The sequence below is a fragment of the Scatophagus argus genome, chromosome 12 (genome assembly GCF_020382885.2).
Source record: "Scatophagus argus isolate fScaArg1 chromosome 12, fScaArg1.pri, whole genome shotgun sequence".
Classification (NCBI taxonomy): domain Eukaryota; kingdom Metazoa; phylum Chordata; class Actinopteri; family Scatophagidae; genus Scatophagus; species Scatophagus argus.
This window is the reverse complement of record NC_058504.1, coordinates 15,210,786-15,220,633: the sequence shown is the minus strand read 5'-3', so window position 1 is coordinate 15,220,633 and position 9,848 is coordinate 15,210,786. Positions and strand designations below refer to the sequence as shown.

Genomic DNA, 9,848 nt, shown 5'->3' with positions numbered 1-9,848 from the left:
GTAATCGAATTAACAGCTAATTAATACATGTATAATGTAAACAATGATAGCGAGGAACTGTGGTTTCTGTAGGTTTGGTAGTTTTATAACTTTTTATAAGCCTTTCATTAGCAGGAATGTAGCTCATGATGCATTTTAGTGACCGATCCCATTATTGTATTCCATCACCGCCCTTGAATAGCACTATAGCAGAATGCCTGACTCTGAGAAACACATGATATCAAATACCAAAGATATTCCAGTGGCAGAGTGACAGCACTAAGTGTGTTTGAAAAATGTGTGTGAATTACTACTGAGCATCTCAAAGAATGAGAGCACTTAGTGTAATGTGTCTTCAAGCAATGCTCACATGCCCATATGTACAGTGAAATAATAACTGATAGCTGTATTCATTCCTCCAGTCCTCCCTTCCTAATGCAACTAATTTTAATTCTCATTCTGTGGGGCCACTATGACCTTTAAGCAGCCTGATTTAGTCATATAAAGCAGATATCTTTTAAAGTTTCACTGTCTTTAGTGCTCAATTTCTTCTTTATTCTGCCAGTCACACAAAGAGAACATTGCACCAGAAAACACAATAAGTTTGGAGGCTGCTGATTGATTTGTTGATCCCACACTCCTAAAGTCTCATATTAGCTTTGGCTGAAGTTTGAAATGCATTTCTGTGTATAACTAAGACTGCGGATTTGTCCCCCATTTGTTGCATTGGGGTCACATTAGGACTGTTTATGGTCAGTATGTAAAGGAGGGACATTAAGAGCAAAAACTGTCTCAGCATTAATATAAGCATGTACACTTTTACAACAGAGTAAGGCAGCAATTTTAAGTGCAAAGGCCTGCCTAACATCACTGAATTATTTTCATGCACGTAGCATCAGGAGAATCACCTTTCAGTGGAATATTTTAAGGCCTTTTTAGATAAACAGCAGCACCTCAATGTGTGTACAGCACAGCACACAGTAAAAACACATGAAAATGGAACAAGAATATTTGTGCATCTTTGTAGTTTACAGTGTCAGATCAACATAATATTATTTAAAGCCCTTAATATTTAAGAGCATTTAATATTTACCAGTTACCTTAGTAATATCAGACTGCAGCATGTCGAGAAAAAACATGACCATCTACTGCCATCCTCTGGTGAAAATTGTACATTAACACTGAAAAGGCACACAAAGTTAATGCGACACATTGTGGGGTCTGAATAAACTACCTGTTCCCTCATTTTGAATTGTCCAGTCAGTGCGACCTGATCCCTGACCTGAGCCCACGGGTGTCTCAACGCTCATGCACCTTGTCTGAGATGAGGGTAGCTCTGAACTGTGCGTGCTATTCCCTCCTTCAGACTGACTACCGGTTTGTAGTCCAGGTCGTGCTTGGCACGCTCACAGCTGTAGTAGTGGTGGGTTCCGGCCAGGGCAACTCTCATTGGTGTAAATGTGGGTTTAAATGACACCAGAGGGCGCAGAATCAGGGCCAGCAGCCAGAGGAGCAGGGCCAGTCCATACACAAGAGTGTAGGGGAGGTGGTAACGGGGGGCAGCATATCCCAGACCCACCAGCACCTCAGACATGAAGTCCCAGAATCTAACTGGCTCATCATTGGTGATGTGGTATGGCTGAAAGAGAAGCAGAAGATAGAAGATTTAAGACATATTAACCTGAAATTCAGTTTGCATACACAAAGACAAAACTCTAAAAACAAAGGCGCATAATTGACAGATTTTTTTTAAAGAAGGAATACCAGAAGGTTGGCTCTACATTTGATTTTATTCTCACTTACTTTTCCACATGTGGGGGAGTCCGGCCTCAGGCGCTCAGCAGCCAGGATGTGGCCGTGAACTACATTCTCCACAAAGGTAAAATCCACCAGATTGGTCCCATCCCTGGATAAAACAGAGACAGAGAATGGAATAAAGAAACATGTGAATAAGCATTAAAAAAAAAAACAAAAAAACAAGAATTAAAGCGCTTAATCATTCAGCACACTGGTGCTACAGCAGTCTCTACACTGAGTCACAACTCTGCAACAAAGTGAGCGGGTGAGTAGGTTATAGAGATAATAAAAATTTCAGAATCTTGTATTTTCCACTACAGTGTAAGAACACAAATACAAATATTATGATGATTTTAAAAGTGTATTCTGGTCAAAGAAGTTAGTAAGAGTAAGATTTCACCTCATACCAGTTTAATCACGCTGAATGTTTATATTTAGGAAGCAAAAATGAGTCCTTTCATTGTTGTTCTTATTTTGATTAAATGCACTGACTTCCCTTCCTATACATGAACCTCAATAAGTCACGTATATTTGTATATTTAACTATTTCACAGTGATGACTGCTGAAAAAAGAGCCGTTCGATCTACCTCTAGTCATCAGCACAATCCATCAATCATTACGCCCTTTGAACCCACCCTATAATGAACTTCATCTTGCCCCTGCGAGCTGTGTCCACCAGAATAGGAACCAGCTGTGGGTCCCGAGGGCCAAAGATGCCATGAGGCCGGATGGCAACAGTGAGGAAACCCTTGTCCTTGTCACAAGCCTTGAGGACCAACTAAAACACAAAGGCGGAAGAAAATTTTCAACTCAGCCTACTGAAACAAACGCTGATGAAAGTTAAGATAAAATGCGAAATATGAAATTCCACAAACTATCACTGATACATTAAAAATCACAAAAAAAATATCACTAAGAAATAAACCAGTCAATCTCATTTTGAGGCAAGAGTGCCGACTACTGGCCAATGCTGGTGGGACCAACTCAAAATGAAAATATCACTTTCCCACCTTTTCTTGCTCAATCTTGGTTTCTGTGTAATAATCGATGGGCCTCTTCGCGTAGGGTAGATCCTCTCTGCCGTTCTTAATGTCTCTCCCTTCAAACACCACGCTGGCACTGCTTGTCAGGACCAGTTTCTGGCAAAATTTAAAAAAAAAAAGAAAAAGTTAAACCACTTCAATGGCATCTTTCATCTTTCAATGGTAAACCTTGGGTATAAAGAAGAGAAAAGCCATCTCACCTGTACTCCAGCCTCGATGCATGCCTGAATGACAGTGCGTGTGCCCTGAATATTGACCCTCTCAAACAGCTCACGGTCATCGCTGGCGGGGGCTGGGGAGGCGCAGTGGAAGACCAGGGACACGTCCTTCAGAGCAGGCAGCAGAGCCTGAGGCAGAACGTGACAGGCACTTCACACCTTGTTGGACACTTGCATCAGAAGAGTCAGTGGTCCAGGCCAGATATTTCCTCCAAGTTTGAGGCTGTAGTCTCAAGTGATTACTGGCAAACTGTAAGTCAGCTGCAGGCATTCCAGGCCTTTATAATTTTCTTTTTTTTTAAATCATTAAACATTCAAGACCAACATGTCACTGTGACTGACTTTACTTTATATTTTTCCAGAAAATTAACGAGACTTTAACACTGAGATTTGACTGCTTTTGGTTTGAGTTTAGTCCCTCAACAGTCAAGTTTCAAGTCCCCCTCGCCCCCTTTTCTCTCTTTCCTCTCACCTGTTTGTCGCAGAGATCTCCCTGGTGGAAGGTGACACCGGGCAGCTCGTAGCTCTGACGGATGTCGAACACAGAAACGGAGTAGCCTCTCTCCAACAACTTCTCCACCAAGTGCCTGCCCAGGAAACCAGACCCCCCGATGACCGCACACCGTTTACCACTCTGCACGATAATTAACACGTTTCAAACAATTAAATAGCACCAGCATCATAAAAGGTTAAAGCATATTTGCATGTTTAAAAACGTTTCGACTCACCGGTCGAACGCGCGTGGCCATAATGAGTGAGAAGTAGCCAACAGGTGAGATCAGCACTCAGCACGTGGAACAGGCGAGGTGAAACTGTAAGGAAAACTGCTCTTAATTCTATAATTCACCTGCTCTTAATCCTATAATTCACCAGGCACAAATGAGACAAGTTTTAACATCAGAAACACAATGCACTTCAGCACTTACCGGTGCATGCAACTAAAGGGAGCAGGAACCCAGAACTGAATCTGAATCAGCTGAGTGAGAAGTGCTCTGTAATTGGTCGAGCCGAAACTCAGCCTAAAGGTGACTTTTGATCACAGCCAATGGTGTGCGGACTACGTCAAAGAACGCCACAATTTACACCAATCAGAGATCATCAAATGATTCTATCCGCCTCCTAACTCAAAGACCACGCCCCCTAATATATTTCAGACCCTGAATCCAGAGAGCCAGTGAGAAACTTGAATGAATTCCTATTTTATTAACAGTATAAATATTTTTTTCTAGCTAGTCTGTCTCATACTCTGGCGTTTGTTTAGTATCTATTTGTTTTTCTATGCATATTATGAAGAAAAAACAAAGGAAAAAATACATAAACAGACTAAACCAGTGCACATATAACTGCCAAATATCAGTTGATTTATGACTAATACAGTGGTGCAAATAGTTCTTACTTTATTATCGTTTTTACCCTTTTTATGACTATCACTAGCTGTTCCCCAATGTCTTATTTTATCTGTTTTTATCACCTTTTCTATTAGAAGAAGCGCAAATCTGAGGTCTGCCGACACTACAGGGTGTTTTGAGGCAACTCGACTTTATGCACCATATATATTTTATAATATGATATATTTTTGGTCCAAATAACACACAGGGCTTTTCTCATCTTCCATGCCTCATTGCAGCATTTTATATCACCGTAGGAACCTTAACTTCCGTCTCTGCATCTCTGAATTTTCTGAACGCGTCTTTCGTCCCGTGACCCTCAGCAACCAATCGTCGTTTTGCCCGACTGGTGCGTTTGATTTCAACACCCCTTTGTGCCCGTCTGACTCATCGTTTAGTTCCTCGGTGCCCACAGGATATAAAACAATTGGCTGCACAAAAAGTGAGCAAAACAAACGTACGGGCTCCATGACAGCAGCGGATGAGCAGCAAAACCTGGGCATGCCGTTAGCTAGTTAACATTCATTTTGTGCACATTTAAGGTACTGTTACTCCGAAATAAATGAACGGTTCTTACGAATAAGAACATATTTCACGTTCAGTGTATTTGGACCGTAAAAGTATAACCCATTTCATTATCTCCTCCTCTTCCTCCTCCTCCTCCTTAAATGATAGGGAGGCTTTATACCTCACAGGAAAACATTGATCTGCATTTCCTTTTTGTCAATCAAATAAACCCCTACAGCAACTGATGGTGAGTGAAAATGTTTTATTATATCCTAAATGTATGCTAGTGGGTTTTGATTTGAGCCACATGTGAAGGAAATTGACATTTCTTGTTCTTAACAACAGCTATTTGGTTTTTGTGGGTCTGGAGAATTGCCAGTTTTCTCCCAGAAGCCTCTCTGACTCTCATGTAACCCTACAGCTGATACTGCTCTTGTGTCTGCTACCATTAACATCCCCCCTCCGCTTCCTCTCCTGTGTCCTCACCAGGCAACCACTGCCAAGAGACCGTCCCTGCAGGGTCCTGTGCCACCTCCTCGCAAGAAGACAACCCCCAAACCAGAGCTGACCGAGGAGCAGAAGCAAGAGATCAGGGAGGCCTTTGAGCTGTTTGACACAGATGGGTCTGGATACATTGATGTTAAAGAGCTCAAGGTAAACGCATTCAAACACCGATTGCAATCAACATGAGTGGGGGTTGGGTGGGGTGGCAGTTTTGCATTTGTGCTTCTCCACCTCCATCTCCATCTCACATTGTGTCAGGTTGCGATGCGAGCACTGGGCTTTGAACCGAAGAAGGAGGAGATCAAGAAGATGATTGGTGAAGTGGACAAGGATGGCACAGGAAAAATCTCCTTCGCTGACTTCCTGGTGGTCATGACACAGAAAATGGTAGACACCTGTTAACTATGCTACTACAGCTGTCTTTTAATTCATTAGAGTGGCCACATTTCTTTGACTTTATGAAGTTTTACCTCCCCCAGAATGGCAATTTGCTCTAAAACTACTTTCGCTCTCCTCTGATTTGAGGCTGAGAAGGACTCCAAAGAGGAGATCCTGAAGGCTTTCCGTCTGTTCGATGATGATGAGACGGGCAAAATCTCATTCAAGAACCTGAAGAGAGTAGCCAAAGAGCTGGGAGAGAACCTCACAGACGAAGAGCTGCAGGTGAAGCGCGCAATTGTCGTATAAACAATATTCAGATCCATGAATGTGTCAGTGTCAGCACATGTCATATGCTCATGAGCGCCTCCTCCATTTTAAACCTCCTCCTCTGTTGTGTTTGTGCAGGAGATGATAGATGAAGCAGACAGGGACGGAGACGGAGAAGTGAACCAGCAGGAGTTTCTGCGTATAATGAAGAAAACCTGTCTGTACTGAAGGACGTGCATGACGTCGTGGTTGGTGATGCCGACGGGACCAGCGCTGGTATTAAATGTAATGCTGCTCACGTGTCTACTTCTATCTCAAAAATTCTCAGAATCCTAATTGTTGTTTCGTGCCATATATTTTCACTGAAGATGAGGTTTTAATTGTTGCATATATCCTTGACAGGAAATAGTTTTAACACTGCACAAAGTCTGGTCAACATTTGCCAAAAACAGAAAATGCTCTTGCTTGGAATGCTGCATACTTTTATGAAAAATACACTGATAATATCGGTGATACATAACTTATTCTCAGTGCCTACGTCGACATGGTGACAAACACAGTACATTCCAGTGCTTTGATTTATAATACAGTCGGTGTATGCGTAAAGCCTCATTCGTGTTTAGATTGTTGGGTTTATACTGGTAACTCCAGTGTTTCCTGTCTTGGCTCTTGTACGCTGGTTGGAGTGCTGTCTCACCTCAGTGCAACCTGTGGATTTGTGCCTGTGCCTCAGGGAAGCTGCCCAACCTCTCTGACCTGCACATCTTCCCATCCTCTTTAAAATATGATTGATGGCTTTTGTTTTGTTTGTTTTTTTTGTAGCAGTGAGTGTTTATCCCTCTATATTCTTGAATGTTTTGTATAATACACAGTGATGGTAATGAGTAGATATACAGTATATAAGTGTTTAAGGTACAAATTAAATATATCGAAGCAGTTTTTCATGTCTTTTATTTGTCATTATTTTAAACACACACGTGTCCAGCAGTTATCAGTGTTTGAACAGCTTGACTATGCTTTTTTTTATCTCTGATTTCTTTTCTCACTATAAACGCTTGATTTGATTCGACCGCTGCTAACAAAACACATATCGTTTTCCTCTGAAAAGCAAATGGAATACAGGATGATGCTCTCGCCTTACCGCAGCATATTGATTCAGTTGTCCAACCAATCCTCAAAGAGTTTCGAACAATCAAGTAAATTCAAAGCGTGATGTAATAAATGTGGGAAGTCTGCTCTGGGGAACAGGTGGAAACAGCTCCTGTCATTCAGGCTGCGCAGCTGTTTTTGCAGTTGATTAAATAAGACCGGCTCAAGCGAATGTTTGTCACACTTAATGACTAACTTTGGTTGTTCTCTTTGTTCCTGTGTGCAGCTTGGCGTATCCTGTGCTGCAGCTCCCGTGAGCGGTAGCCATAGACCAGGGGGACGAGTGACACCCCCAGGTTGTAGGTGATTGTGGTTGCTATATCAAGAGCATCGCTGTGCAGGTAGCCAGGGATCAAGTAGCTGTCTGTGACTACAGGAACGGAAAAAAGAATGGTCTGAACTACCTGCAGGGTCAGCGTCACGCCAGCTCTCTTGGTGCAGAGCAGGCCTGCCCGCATGTCCCAGCAAAGCAGGCAGAAGCATCCCAGTATGGTCAGGAAGCAGAGAGGCGTCAGCAGAGCTGCTCCCACGGTGCAGTAAAGTACCACTGCGGACGTCCTAGACAGGCAGGGTGTCATGATGAGAGGTCGACAACGGGGAAGGGAAAAATTGACCTGGATGGTGTTGAGGTCGATGCACAGAGACACACTGATGACCACAACTGATAATGTCCATATGGCTGCAATAGCTGCTCTCTTCCTTTGAGGACATATCAAGAATTCATAGCGCAGGGGAAACTTGACAGCTACGAAACGGTCCACAGCCATAGCGGTGCTCAGAAAGAGGTCCACCTGTAGAAAAAAAAACAGTGAATACATGAAGTAGATGCATGCAACCCTCACTTTTGGCTGCTACCTGTTACAAAGTTTTAGATTATAGGAGAGTCAGAGCAGGCAGACTGACAGTCGAGAGTAGATCACAGAGTTTTCAAAGAGGCTTTCAGATAAAACGAGTCTTATCTCTTCTGTAACTTAGCTTTTCTCTCTCCTGAATAATGAACACATATTCTGCACAGACATTATGCACACTGGAGATTTATTTCAAGTCAGCCTTAAGACAGTGCATGTCCATTTTTACACTGAATGAGTTAATGGTGAAGAGATACTTTCAAGTAAGAGGGGAGCAAATTCTATAATTTGGATGCAAAAGCTTCAGTTTTTGCACACAATGGGTTGAATTTGGTCCGCATTGCTTGCAGTATATTAGAATCACATTGGGAACAGAACTCTTCTTGGCCAATATGAACAGGAGGAGCAACCACAATGACCAATTAGTCTGTACTAAAAATGAGTAATAATGTCTACTGTAAAACATCACACAATTATAAACAATATTTTACAAACCATCAGGCAGGCCTGGATGGCAGCACAGAAGATCAGACACTGGGCCACAGGTATGCCTTCTCTGGACCTTAAGAGAACTGCTTTGACTGTGCTGATGAGCTGCTGAAAAGGTGATGATGATGATGATGATGATGATGATGATGATTTTCTCACTTATTAAGAAAAGGCTTACTGGACAATCTGTCCACAGTTAAAAAAGTGTAGATTTTCAGTACCTCGAGGTTGTCACAAAAGAGGAGGTGTGTGAGGAGCAGGAAGCGAGTTTGTCGGAGGAGAGACGGGCTTCGCGTGATGACCAGAAGTAAAGGAACACTGAGGATGGTGTTCAAGGTGCAGCTCACACACATGCTGACCGTCTTAACCAGGTCGAAGATGGTGGAGTTAATCTGTGTCTGGGCCTCCAGTGTTGTCACATTGCAGTTGATGTCCATGACATGAAGATGGTAGTCTTGTTTCCCAGTAAGACAAAATGACAAGTCATTAGCATGTGGGTGGTTTAAAAACCAGCTAAAATTACATTGACCACATTTCAAATGAGGAAAAAAATGTAGTAGACTCACCCTCACATTTCAAAGTTGCTCTTCTGTCTTGAATATTCCAGCGTGACATAGCACAGTAGACACATGGTGAGAAGTGCAAATGATTCTACCTGTTATGTGCCAGCATTACAGGCTGTCCAATTACTCAGCTTCACCACATCAACGTGTCTGATCTCAGGCCCAAAAACCATCTCTGCAGTCAGCGATGTGTCAACAGCTAGTGTTTGTTATCAGGATTGCATTTATGTATTTATACAAAAGTCAGGGAGAATATTAATAGATCTCTATAGAATTGTATTGTCAATATTTGCCAGAAAGCTGAGGCACAGTCATGGAAAACTTAACACCATCTGCTCTCATCCATACTCATCACCATGTTTCCATAAAATGTTTCATGGTCACACCTGGACTGCAAAAGAAAATAATTTCTTTTTAATTTAGTAGCTCAAATAATCCCTTGGTGTGAACAACTAGACACAAATTTATCTGAGTTGTGTAATTGAAGCAGATTAGTTGTTGTTACATGCAAGTGCAAATGCCAGAAAAAGTAATTGTATTAATGCACCTAAAGTTGCATGTAATTTATGGCTGAAACTAACTTTCAAAACCCATAACATACAACCAAAATCTTCTGTAATAAAATTAAATCAACATGAGGCAAGTTAGTTTTCTCATTATATAACCCTGAACTGTTCTCATAAGGATATCCATAAATAAAGGGTCAATTCGAAG

General features: G+C 42.1%; 3 protein-coding genes across 3 annotated transcripts; 1 reads left to right on the top strand and 2 right to left on the bottom strand.

Moving 5' to 3' along the window:
• Window positions 1-512: 512 nt before the first annotated feature.
• nsdhl (NAD(P) dependent steroid dehydrogenase-like) lies at window positions 513-4,060 on the bottom strand. The gene is made up of 8 exons (XM_046406070.1): window positions 3,965-4,060; window positions 3,767-3,850; window positions 3,511-3,672; window positions 3,021-3,167; window positions 2,788-2,916; window positions 2,413-2,555; window positions 1,783-1,885; window positions 513-1,618 (listed from the first exon to the last, which is right to left on the bottom strand). Exons 2-8 carry the CDS (start codon window positions 3,785-3,787, stop codon window positions 1,286-1,288), a joined length of 1,038 nt encoding a protein of 345 aa, XP_046262026.1. The 5' UTR covers window positions 3,788-3,850; window positions 3,965-4,060; the 3' UTR covers window positions 513-1,285.
• Window positions 4,061-4,812: 752 nt separating this feature from the next.
• Window positions 4,813-7,024, top strand: cetn2 (centrin, EF-hand protein, 2). Its single transcript, XM_046406073.1, has 6 exons — window positions 4,813-4,968; window positions 5,102-5,180; window positions 5,423-5,587; window positions 5,696-5,824; window positions 5,963-6,100; window positions 6,224-7,024. The coding sequence occupies exons 2-6, from the start codon at window positions 5,178-5,180 to the stop codon at window positions 6,311-6,313; spliced, it is 525 nt and encodes a 174-aa protein (XP_046262029.1). The 5' UTR covers window positions 4,813-4,968; window positions 5,102-5,177; the 3' UTR covers window positions 6,314-7,024.
• Window positions 7,025-7,096: 72 nt separating this feature from the next.
• Window positions 7,097-9,008, bottom strand: LOC124068128 (olfactory receptor 1E1-like). Its single transcript, XM_046406071.1, has 3 exons — window positions 8,793-9,008; window positions 8,578-8,679; window positions 7,097-8,025 (listed from the first exon to the last, which is right to left on the bottom strand). Exons 1-3 carry the CDS (start codon window positions 9,006-9,008, stop codon window positions 7,426-7,428), a joined length of 918 nt encoding a protein of 305 aa, XP_046262027.1. The 3' UTR covers window positions 7,097-7,425.
• Between the last annotated feature and the right edge of the window lie 840 nt (window positions 9,009-9,848).